Source organism: Anopheles marshallii, chromosome 3, assembly GCF_943734725.1.
Source record: "Anopheles marshallii chromosome 3, idAnoMarsDA_429_01, whole genome shotgun sequence".
Lineage (NCBI taxonomy): Eukaryota > Metazoa > Arthropoda > Insecta > Diptera > Culicidae > Anopheles > Anopheles marshallii.
Window position 1 is genome coordinate 66,082,484 of NC_071327.1, and position 11,765 is coordinate 66,094,248.

General features: G+C 43.9%; 3 protein-coding genes across 3 annotated transcripts; 1 reads left to right on the forward strand and 2 right to left on the reverse strand.

The window, feature by feature from the left end:
• The first annotated feature begins 3,319 nt into the window (after positions 1–3,319).
• Positions 3,320–4,865, forward strand: LOC128711629 (zinc finger protein 224-like). Its single transcript, XM_053806511.1, has 3 exons — positions 3,320–3,427; positions 3,501–3,694; positions 3,746–4,865. Exons 1-3 carry the CDS (start codon positions 3,320–3,322, stop codon positions 4,863–4,865), a joined length of 1,422 nt encoding a protein of 473 aa, XP_053662486.1.
• Positions 4,866–5,957: 1,092 nt separating this feature from the next.
• LOC128711578 (transcription factor grauzone-like) lies at positions 5,958–7,683 on the reverse strand. The gene is made up of 2 exons (XM_053806460.1): positions 7,573–7,683; positions 5,958–7,469 (listed from the first exon to the last, which is right to left on the reverse strand). Exons 1-2 carry the CDS (start codon positions 7,681–7,683, stop codon positions 5,958–5,960), a joined length of 1,623 nt encoding a protein of 540 aa, XP_053662435.1.
• Positions 7,684–8,327: 644 nt separating this feature from the next.
• LOC128714403 (39S ribosomal protein L50, mitochondrial) lies at positions 8,328–9,331 on the reverse strand. Its single transcript, XM_053809277.1, has 4 exons — positions 9,263–9,331; positions 8,907–9,088; positions 8,647–8,846; positions 8,328–8,563 (listed from the first exon to the last, which is right to left on the reverse strand). Exons 1-4 carry the CDS (start codon positions 9,329–9,331, stop codon positions 8,328–8,330), a joined length of 687 nt encoding a protein of 228 aa, XP_053665252.1.
• Positions 9,332–11,765: the final 2,434 nt, after the last annotated feature.

An 11,765-nucleotide genomic window follows, 5' to 3' on the forward strand; every position in this document is an offset into this window, starting at 1 on the left:
TGCACGGTAGCGATGGCAATCAAATATGCGATGTGTGTGGCAAAGAGTTCCGCACGAAGCAGGCCATGGAGCGACACATCAACGAGCACATGGGGGTGGAGGTGGTACAGAAGGTACAATGTCACGTGTGTCAACGGTGGTTCCACGGCAAGTACAATCTGCGCAAGCACATCCGATTTATGCACCTCGAGGGTGGCCAAGTGTTCCGCTGCGATCTGTGCTCGCACGAAAGTCCCAACAGTCGCGCTTTGCTAGATCACAAGAAGCGAGTGCACGTGGTGGAGCGGTTCGAGTGTGAGCTGTGCGGGAAACGGTTCAAGCGAAAACTGTATCTGCGGGAACATATTGCGTCGCACACTGGTCAACCGTTGTACGAGTGCGGTATTTGCGATGCCAAGTTTAATTCCAACGCTAATTGTTACAACCATCGAAAGATCAAACATCCCGAGGAATATCAGGCACGTAGGCAGGCTTTCTTAGAGGCACAACGTAAAGCGCCCGACAGTGAACTGAAGAAAGAGGATGTCTCTTAGGGAACGTGGTTATCTTTCAGGTTGAGCATGTAAACTTTTTTTTTTAAGTGTGGTCTTGGTTTGTCTTTCGCTTACCGGTTGTCTGCGCGTGAATTGACTAATTCGATCATCAGTCTAAGGTGGTCTCAGGTAAGGTGCAGAAAATAATTTTGGCTTAGCAAATTGTCAACTCCACGCGTTAAGGACTGTATTCTGGGACCCATCCATGAATGTATGTAATAAACTTATCACTTATGTAATGTATTTTTAGTAGATTATATTTCCTTTCGATTCCATAAAACAATAGTCATGAAGTCCTGGATTTGATTGAATATCAATATTCTTACATACTATCATACCATACCTACCGACTGGTGCTGGAGGTTCCCACTGGTGAGGAAATATTGCTCAATGTTAATGAACTTGTAGATGAAACAGTCCATCAGGTTTTTTGGACAGCGTGGTAAATATGCATACATGGTAAAATTCGTGGAAACTCTACATCTTGTATCCTAATACCAGTGAAACAAGTTTGACATCTCTGGTAAGTGTTGTAAACCCTACCAAGTCGAGTATTGCGTGCAGCGAATCTTGGGTTAAGCACTGTTCATATTGTTGATGTTGTTGTTGACCGCTTGACAGCTGCATTCATAAATCGGTGGTTTTGTTTGGGTGCTGCTGCATCAAACCTAGTGTAGCAAACCATTTTCCATTGTAAAATGAATGAAAAGTGTCGCCTATGCCTAGAAGAAGTCGAATGTGCGGCAACCATAGTGATAACGGACGTATCCTTTGGGCGAAAGCTGAAAAATGTGTTTCTATTCGCGGTAGAACCTATTTATTACGAAAACAGTGTATGAATTTGATAATGGTAATATGGGTTCTTTTCCAGATTGCTTCAGAAAACAATCTTCCGCAGCAGGTATGTCAGCAGTGCGAGACGATCGTATCGGACTTTTACATGTACAGCCAGCAGGTACAGGCAAACCAGCAACAGCTAAGATCAGTAACAAACACCGGAAAAGCGTCGCTACCACAGGAAATTATAAAAGTAGAACCAGAGTTCAAGATTGAAATTCTCCAACGGGATGCTTCGGAAGAACCGCTCTTGGGTATTGAGTGTGTCGATGTGAAGGAAGAGTTCAGCGGAAGCGTTTCGCCCGAATCGGAACCAGAATCGGAATGCACCTCGGATGATGATGCTGTAACGCCGACCAGAAGGGGACGTAGCCGCAGAACGGATGAAGGTGACAGGAAAGCAAGCCACAGGGCGGAAGCTAGACGCAGATCAGACGGAAACCATCAGGCTCGATTGCAGGAGAAGGACGAAAAGATAAAGGAGTTTTTTACGCTCGAATGTGAAATTTGTTCCATACTGCTGGATAATTTCGTACAGCTTCAGGAACACTATCAGCTAGTGCATGAAACCCGTGGGTATATACGCTGCTGCAACAAGCAGTTTTATCACCGCTACACGCTGCTGGATCACATTGCCGTACATCGAGGCACGATAAGGTGTGAGGTGTGCAATAGAAGCTACAAAACGAAGCGTTATTTGGGTTTGCACATGGCCAAAAGCCACGGCACCGAGGAAGAACGGCCATTCAAGTGTAATAAGTGCGGTTTGTCCTACCCGAAGCAGTACCTACTACGATCGCATCAGCTGATGCACGTACAGGCGGAATGCAGCATCTGCAAGAAAGTGCTGTCCAGCAATTACGCACTCAAAGTGCACATTACCCAGATGCACAATGACGACAGTAACCATATCTGTGCGACGTGCGGTAAAATGTTCCGAACGAAGGCAGCGATGGATCGACACATCAAGGAGCATCTAGGGCTGGAGCCGATCGAGCGGATGCAGTGTACGTACTGCCAGAAGTGGTTCAACGGGAAGTACAATCTGAACAAGCACGTTCGCTTTCTGCACAACGAGCAGGGTCAGGTGTTTCGGTGTGATATATGTCCACACGAAAGTCCGAACAGTCGGGCACTAGCGTACCACAAGCAGCGGGTCCACGTGCAGGAAAAGCACGAGTGTGAACACTGTGGGAAGCGCTTCAAACGAAAGCTTTATCTGCGCGAGCACATCGCATCGCACACAAACGTTCCGTTGTACACGTGTGAGTATTGTGGCATGAAGTTTAACTCGCATGCTAATCACTTTACGCACCGCAAGAACAAACATCCGGAAGAGTGGGAAGCTCACAAACGTATGCGATTGTTGAAGAAGATGAGTAAAAATTGATCGGAATAAGTTCGGCGCCTATGGTCAGGGTGGGTCGGGTACATAGTTCTTAAGCTAACAGACTGCTTAATACATTAGGATTTAAAAGGATACACCTGTATAGGTAGCCCTTCCGTTCGGTGTAAGGTACATGAAAGTGATATGCGTATGTTTCGCTTTTTAGACATAAACGTAATAAAGTCATCAATTGAACGTATCGATGAAGATTTTGCAGCCGTCGTAGCGATAGCCACTATTCAGTTGATTCCTATTTACTAACGGCATTTTTATTTATGCTTGAAATTTATGCTTCAAATTCTTCTGCACTTGGCATATACTTAAACGAAATGGGTCAAAATAGTGTTTTAGTTTGGTTACATCCCATTGCAAGCCCTCGATTACATCGAAAAACATTCAGTGGAACTCAGAATGCAACATTTCAACTAACGGTGCGTTAAGGGTTAACGCAATGGTGCTTGAAATATTTCAACAATGACACAATCGAGGCGTCAAAAGCGAATGTCATAGCAAAAGGAACGGCGTAAATAACAGGTAAACAACAGGGCTTGCAAAACTGAAGATGCGTGAAAAATGTAGATTGTGTCTGGGTAGAATAGGTTATCGGAAAGATAGTTCTATAGTAGACGAAGCATTCAGCCCCATGCTTAGCAGTGTTTTCTCCTTTCCGGTATGTATTTCGCGGCTACTTGCTGCCCGCTTTCGTTTGTTTCACCATCTGCATCTGCGTTTATTGTTTGTAGCTTCCGCGGACTGAACCCAATTTGCCGACAACAGTTTGTGCACGATGCGTGACGATGGTACGCGAATTTCACAATTACAGCACATTGGTGCAGAACAATCAAGAAATTCTAATGCGCGAGTATGTAAATCTGGTGAATCCCGATTTGGAAAACATGCAGTATACGAAAGTTCCGTCACAGATTGAATCGATTGAGTACGGTGAAGAAATCGAAAATGAAAAAGGACACGCAACGGATACCAGCAGTGAGGAGGAGCACCCAATGGCAGATGTGGAAGTAATGTCGGATGATAAGGATGACTCTCTGTCAGACGACGACTTGAGAAGTGCTGTACTGAAAGTTGTTTTGCAGGACGACCATGACCGCCATGATCGAAACAAATGCGTCAAGACTGAACTATCGGATAAGAGCCTTTTGCATGAAAATGATCGTATAATTCAGGAGTTCATCACGATGCGCTGCGAGCTGTGTCCGGCCAGGACCGAGCAACATTTCGATCGATTTCATGCGCTACAGATGCACTACCGCAAGCAACACCAATGTCGTGGCTATCTGCGCTGCTGTGGGAAGCAATTCTATCGCCGATTTCGCGTAATGGAACACATTGTATCGCACCGTGGAATGATTCGTTGCGAACTGTGCAACAAAACGTTTACCAGCAAAAGCTACCTGATACGACACACGGCTGAGCAGCATATGGCCGCGCAGAAAAGTAAATCTTATGCCTGCGTACACTGTGATCGTACATTCCTCACGAAAAAGCGACGGGACGTGCATCGCACTGTGCACGATAGAACCGTGTGCAAGATATGCGGCAAATCGGTCAGGATTCGGTACATGAAGCAACATATCGCCCAAATACACGACACGCCTCGCAAGTGCTACATGTGTGACTTGTGTGGGAAGAATTTTACTAGCAGCTTGTCGCTGGATCGGCACATCAAGCAGCACCAAGGCATACAGTCGATCGAGACGCTACAGTGTGTGCACTGTGGCAAGCAGCTACGCGGAAAGTACAACATGCTGAAGCACATCCAGCGTATGCATCAGGAGGTGGGTAACGTATATACCTGCGACGAATGTGCACACGAAAGCCCCAACAGTTTCGCCCTGAAGGAGCACAAGAAACGGGTCCACTCGGGCGAACAGTTTGAGTGCGAACACTGTGGCAAGCGGTTTAAGCGCAAAGTTTATCTGACGGAACACATTGCCGCCCTGCACACGCGGATACCGCTGTACATGTGCGAGTTCTGTGAGGCAACGTTCAATTCGAAGGCCAACTACTACAGTCATCGAAAAATACGGCATGCGGAAGAATGGGATTGTCTACAGGAAGAGAAAATCACTCAGGAACTGAAAGGATAAAGGTTTGTGCTTTAATTAGCTTGTGGGATTATTTATCGATCCATAAAAAAGGATTCTTTATTTAAATACACTCTAAAGAAACATACCATGCAGTAGTGGCAAAGTCTTATTGTATGTAAAGAAACCAAACCATCTTCCAAACAAGAATCGCTCGCTTAATTTTAAGATTGATATTTAAAAAAAATAAAAATAAATTTTAAAAATGTTCAGGTGCTTTCAGTTAAAGTCCATTGTAGTAGAAGAGTTAACATACGATCTAGTAGTCTGTTCAACATACTCACCTTGGGTTCTGTTCAATAATAAAGCCGATGATGCTTTGCTATTGTATCGTTTGATTTTTATTAATATTCCTTAGACAAACCATTGTCTAAAGTGCCAATAGTATTTAATTTTGTTATTCGAACTCCGGAATTTGTGTACTATTAATCAGTGCAAATAATGTTTCATTATTTCTGTTGTAGCCATTGTAGCTATAGCAAACGTATATTGAAGATTTACCCAACAGAGGTGTACGAATGATTTGGTGCAGTAAAATCATATAAACGCCAAGCATAATCGTATGCACATGGATAGGATTTGATATTCGATCACGTTCTCAGTGAGCATGCCTCTAGCCTGTTCAATTTATGGCTTCATCTCCATCAAGTTCAATTCCATTTGATCCAACTAAAAAGCTCTCAGTTTTGCACAAGTAGTTCTTCTCTTTGTCTGGCAAAGGGTTTTCAAATTTTCAACGAAAGAAGTTCGACAAACCACAGATAGGTAAAATGTCGTTCAAATTGTCGGACCATTTGATTATGAAACAATCCAAAGACCCTTTCATCCGGCTGGAAGTAATAGTGAGAACTCTATCTGTTGTACGATTGAACCAGAAATCAGATGATGTAAACCAGAGGAAACTGGTGCGATACCGTCCGCAAAAAGATATTTGATCTGATCTAGACCATTTCCGTTTTTTTGTTTTGCGGCACTATAGAAGCTCAAGTTGTCTTGGCCTGCCATTTATGGCTTTCTTTGACTTTATTTTCCAGTAGATAGATAGTCAGTCCTGCACACGGGGTTACGATTATGCAATAGAAATAGTCCCGCATTTTAAACCATCTCTACAATAGCCTTTTGTTCCTGATCTTCCTGACTTTGGAGATGCTGTTGCAATTGTTCCTGTTGCTGCTGCAACTGCTGCTTTCGACGTGCTTCCCATTCCACTGGATGCTTGTTCTTCCGGTGCGAGTACTTGTTAGCGTTCGAATTGAACGTGGCGCCACATACCTCACACGAGTAGAGTGGCTTGCGGGTGTGTAATGCTGCCACATGCTCTTTCAGATAAAGTTGCCGTTTGAAGAGTTTGCCACACTCTTCACATTTAAAGCGCTCTTCCACGTGGACACGCTGCTTGTGACTCGCCAGTGCCCGGCTATTTGGGCACCGTTGTGCACATATATCGCACTGAAACGTCTGACCTGCCTCCATGTGTACCAGCTTGACGTGCATCTTTAATGCTCGCTTGCTGTTAAGCCATTTCAGACACACGTCACACTGAACCTGCTCCGTAACTTCCAGACCCTGGTGTAGCTTAACGTGTCGCTCGAATGCTTGCCGGCTTCGGAACTCTCGCCCACAGCTATCGCAAATATGATTTTCCCGCTTCGCGTGCATGTTTATCATGTGCGTACGGAGTGAGAGTGCACTGGCCAGCTCCTTTCCACAGATCGTACAGTTTACACGCACGTGTGACACAATGTGCGCCTTCAGGTGACATTCCATCGCGTAAGATTGGTGGCATTGGGTGCACTTGTACGGTCGGTCTTCCGCTTGGCCGTGTTTCCGGCTTTTGTGCACCAGTAGGTAGCTACGGCTGCTGAAACTTTTGTTACAAATGTCACACCGAACCATGCTTGCTCCAACGTGGTAAGACACGTGTTCCAGCAACCGGTAGCGACTGTGAAATGTACGACCACAGCACTTGATGTAACCCTGCACACCGTGCTGTTTGAAGTAGTGGTTCTTCAGTGCCGTGAAGGATTCCAGCTTATCCTCGCAAAGCTCACACTTCATGTCGTAGAATTCCTGTAAGCGCTGGTTGGTTTCTTCTGACGGTTGGCACCTGCGTGTGGTAACGGCCTTCATCTGGGAAGTTCTTTTTATTGTTTCACCCTTCCGTGGTCGGCCTCTACGCTTCTGGCCTAACCGTGAGGATTTAATCCTGCCCATCTGAGCACTTGTCAGCGGTTTGTCCTCTTCATATTCAGTATCGTCGGATTTGTTGCCCGTACTGCTCGGAGGATCGTCATCCTCGTACTTCTCTTCGTCGAGCTCGCTATCGAGATTGTGCTCATCGTCGCTCTTGGTACCCTTTTCTCTTTTATAGATATCGCCTGTCTGCTTTTCTTCATCGGGTTCTGCATCCTCGAAGGATAACTCGAATACATCATAATCTACGCCTTGGGACGGTTCCTCCTTGATTTCCACAAAACATTTGTTTTGCTGTGTGGCCCACAGTTGATCCTGGCTGTTCTTAACCAGTTCATGGTAAGAGTGGAAATCAATAACCTTTTCCTCACACTGTCCGCACACCGATGAGGGAAATGTTTCTATTGATGTGATCTAAAAGAAATGTTATACACATTGCACATTATTTGATTGTTACTGACTAGGCCCAACCGTTCTTTTCATTTGATTGCAATTGAGACTGGAATGCACCACTTACCGGAAAACTAAAGAGAGTTTTAAGCTTAATACTAAACTGATCCTCTTCGATCGAGGTCTTTGTTTTCTGATCTTCCAATTGAATCAAACATAATCGACACTTTTCGTCCATTTCTTTCTTTTCGCGAGCTGCTAGGCGTTTGTTTGTGATAAATTGTCAACAAATCAATATTCCAGGGATTGTCAGAAATTGTCACTCTCGCAAAATGTCCCTATCGCGAAAGAGCGGCATTGTAACAGGCGTAGATAACATTACATTTATCGAAATATCATTGTATGAGTTCGCTATTGGGATGAAAATATATTTTTTGAAATAATTTTCGATGATTCCGTTGCAATAATTGCTGATGGCTTTGAGAAATTGTCTGACGATCCCTGTCTACTGTTGACAGCGATGCATTTCACGCACCCCATGATGATGCTATCCTTTCACACGCACACTGCCGCAGATGTGCGTTTTAAATTGCACGACGACGATGCACTTTGCTTGGCCGAGTACACCCGGGAAAAAGGTTCACTGTTCGGGGAAGGACAAATGTTCACTCCAAACCAATGTGAATTATACTTAAGATTCTTCTGGATTTATACATTACGGTCTGGCCGTTCCTCACGGATAAAACTAAAAATTATGCACTTTACTATTCTTTGCGATTGTTAATACATAAGTGATAAGTCGAGTACATCCCATAACAGGCTGGTTTATTTGAACGTGCTATCAAAGCCTAAACTACCGCCAGTAAGCGCACTGGTGTTAAGCTACGGCCATGATTTCTTTGCCTCATGGCCACGATATTTCTGTTTGTATTTTAATCCGGTCACAATCGTAGAACTCTTGGGGAAGGCCGATTTTCCACCAAACATCGTATCCGTTTCCGGATGGAACCGTACATATTCCTGCTGAATATACAAATTTTCCGGCAATTCTACAGAACTTATTGCATCCAGTGGAAGTCTCGTGTCGATCGGTGTTTGATAAAACACAATTGCATCATCTAAACGAAACAGCAATAGAATAATAAGCGGTATACATATAAAGTAAGTTATTTTACACTGTACGGCAGGCGAGGAATCTTACCGACGGTTTCTAATTCATGCAGCATTGAGTTTGGAACCCAATGTCCAAACGTTTTGCCGCAGGCAGACAGGAAGGCAAATTTTTGCTCCATTCCACCGAACGGCTGCTTGGTGTCGTTCAGTTTATTTTCTTTGGCAATCTTTAGCACCTGCTCGATAACATTTTCTGGTGGTGTGTAGGGTTTTATCGCTCGCAAGTAACTGAAAAAGGGTACAGTAAGATTATTCATACCACAGCTTAACTTATGGAATAGAACTTACCCTCGTGCGGAAAGCGATTGTGCCGCTGATTCAAATCGTTTGCCTTCATACAGCACACTCTGTTCCTCTACTTCCGCTCGCATTGTTGCCGCTTTAGCCTGATTCGCATCTCGATTGGTAATTTCTGGCTTTTTAATACGCTTGACGCGATTCGAACTGGCGCAACGGATGTGCGTGAGATCCTGCAAGTATTAGTAGTTATGGAATAAATTTATTGGAGAAACATGTCGAATGTAAACATCATTCGTTTTGGTAGCCGACTCCCGGCATGGACGTCACATAACACTGCAGTTTATCACGCACATTTGCACTTAGCTTAGCACAATTTGCTCAAAGTAGGAAAATATTTATCTTACCATTGATTTTTTGGACAGGAGGGCCACAAAAGTTCTTCCTGCTTTCGTAGAACGCATAATTCCAGCCATGGCGAGTCTGTTTATGGGATATTTGTTGTACAATCGTGCTTTTTTGTTGTTAATATTGACAGCCCAGATTATTCGATGATCGCTTGTCAAAGCTGCCGGCTGTCAAAGGACAAATGTCAAATCAGCTGATCACAATAATAACAAACATTTTAGATCGACACAATTTAGATCAATTTAGTGGAAGTTTGGTTGATATCGTTGAGAAAAGCTCAAGAAAGCAGAGAAAAACTTGTTGAATATCGGAAGGTATGTATGAAGAGAATATAAGATAGCAAATCAACCCACAAAATATGTTTTTACTGGTTATGTCTTTTCGTACGAATCAATAATTTGTTCCCAAGCAGCAAGATTGGAAATTGAAGAACTGGCGGCTTAAGGAATCGGTTTCGGTAAGTTTAAGAACCAGCAGAAGATATGATTCGCAAGGAACAGATACATGCTTATTAAATTGTAGTTAACTTCGACACAATCTTAGGAAAGGAATACATACCTCTTGTGAGCGGGGGGTTTTTCAGACCGCAAAATCAATATTCATAAAATATAATTCCCAGACCATACATCTGTGGTGTATAACTCAATAGTTATGGTCATGCTGACAAAATACCCTCTACGTTATGGGAAATACCAGCAATGTTACACATTTCAAGGAGAAAAGCAAATAGATGTTCGCTTTCAACACGCTTGCCACCGGGAGGACCAGCCTGCGGTTTGATGAGCGGCCCCCGGTAGAAGGTTGATCACAGTTGATAATTTTCAAACGCGGGAATCTGACCTTCCCTGGTTATTTGAGAGTGAATATAATGTCCAGCGTGTTTACCACGGTTTTATTTTCTCGAGAGTTTTATCACAGATTTATATATTTATTTATTTCATCCAATATGACGGCTATTGCCGTATGATCAACATCGTGTTGAATTTTGTACACATCTTGAAAGGGGGAAATTTCGTTGCAAATTGCCCTATCCCGAGCAACGAGGTTGTTGGTTGTATGTCTTTGGGGTTTTGTTATCGTACTATTGTTGCTGTTCGTTATGTCTGTCACAGATTTATATAAATAATATTATAACTACAAACGCGTATCATACATTAGACTACGCAACAAAACTACTTTTAATAGAATTAGAAGAGTTTCAGTTCCATTTAGTTCGTCCAACATGAAGTATTCAACTGCGGGGGTCTAGCGAGGTGTTGCAAGCCGGCCACTAATTGCCGTTTGAACGAATGTTCGATACATCGTCCAAGCATTGCCGATAACACCAAAAAACGGCACGGAATCGTTGTGATAAACGGCTAACGGCAGCCTGGCGTGACCATTGGGTGTGAGTATCCGGTGGACCATTTTCTTGTCCACACACGCACTCCGCAATCGCAATCTATCATCGTGCAGAAGACGTACGTTGGCCTTCGGTTACCGCGCACATCTTGATCCTCTAAAAAATAACACATAACGACACGCACACACCCATACACTTCTTCGCGCTTGGGGCAGTTTGGAGACGGAAAAATGCCATCACCGTTGTGCATTGCCGCTTTCCATCCCAAACCAACACCCGGTGATAGGAGAAGGAGGGGAGGAACGATTGGGGGACAGGTGTTTGTCGTTTGAAGCAGGTTTGCTAATCATCAACCTTTGCACGTGTGGTTGTGGTGCCACCCGAAGGAGCAGTTTAACACCATTAGTTGAGGCTTCTCCGCGACTCGACAGAGGCCGGCCGTGTGTCGGAAACTGGTCGAACAAACCGATATTTGTTTTCCTTGAGCCAAATCAACTCTTACCCACCGTACCAAATGCAGTTACGGCGGTGGCAGACATGCGTGCAAAGTTCGTGCAGGGTAGCATAAAGGGGGGGGGGGGGGGGGGGGGGGGGGGGTGGAGGTGGTGGTTGGAGGGAATGGCAACTGCGGGGATTGGCCGTTTCGTTCATTGGTGGTTCGATTGTATTGTTTGCTTCAAATCTGGGATTTTGGGCCGTTTTAATGCTGCGTGCGTGTCACCCGTTGACGTGATGTACGTAAATGTTACATCCGAATCCGATATGCCAGACGTACGATGGTTTGCCTGTCCATGAAGATCTCGCCATCGGTGTATTGGGGTCCATACACGAGCATTGTAGAGCATTAAATTTAATTGATTGTGAACAACTGTAAGAGAAATAATGTGTTTTATGTTTTCTTTGAAACTGTATTGAGTATGTCTTTCAGGGATTCACGTTCGGTTGATGCGCAAAACGAACTCAGGTCCATATAGGATATTTATTTCTTAACTAAATATTGTTCCACAATGAAGTGTGGTTGTGAGTTATGTAATTCGTAATGTATTTCTTTGTGTTAAACTAATTTATGTTTCATAAAATTTTTAAGTTGTATTTCCTTTGCTCTCGAAAAGATAAATGTTGAGATCTACAGAGATCACTTAGAAGATTTTTGTTAAGCA

What these genes read in the sequence shown, in the direction of transcription:
- LOC128711629 (XM_053806511.1), top strand. Translation starts at nt 3,320, where the DNA reads ATGCGTGAAAAATGTAGATTGTGTCTGGGTAGAATAGGTTATCGGAAA. An exon ending in GCAGTGTTTTCTCCTTTCCG is followed by an intron (nt 3,428 to 3,500) that starts GTATGTATTTCG and finishes TATTGTTTGTAG; the next exon opens with CTTCCGCGGACTGAACCCAA. An exon ending in TCACAGATTGAATCGATTGA is followed by an intron (nt 3,695 to 3,745) that starts GTACGGTGAAGA and finishes GGATACCAGCAG; the next exon opens with TGAGGAGGAGCACCCAATGG.
- LOC128711578 (XM_053806460.1), bottom strand. Translation starts at nt 7,683, where the DNA reads ATGGACGAAAAGTGTCGATTATGTTTGATTCAATTGGAAGATCAGAAA. An exon ending in AAACTCTCTTTAGTTTTCCG is followed by an intron (nt 7,470 to 7,572) that starts GTAAGTGGTGCA and finishes CATTTCTTTTAG; the next exon opens with ATCACATCAATAGAAACATT.
- LOC128714403 (XM_053809277.1), bottom strand. Translation starts at nt 9,331, where the DNA reads ATGGCTGGAATTATGCGTTCTACGAAAGCAGGAAGAACTTTTGTGGCC. An exon ending in TCCTGTCCAAAAAATCAATG is followed by an intron (nt 9,089 to 9,262) that starts GTAAGATAAATA and finishes TAATACTTGCAG; the next exon opens with GATCTCACGCACATCCGTTG. An exon ending in GCATGAATTAGAAACCGTCG is followed by an intron (nt 8,564 to 8,646) that starts GTAAGATTCCTC and finishes TGTTTCGTTTAG; the next exon opens with ATGATGCAATTGTGTTTTAT.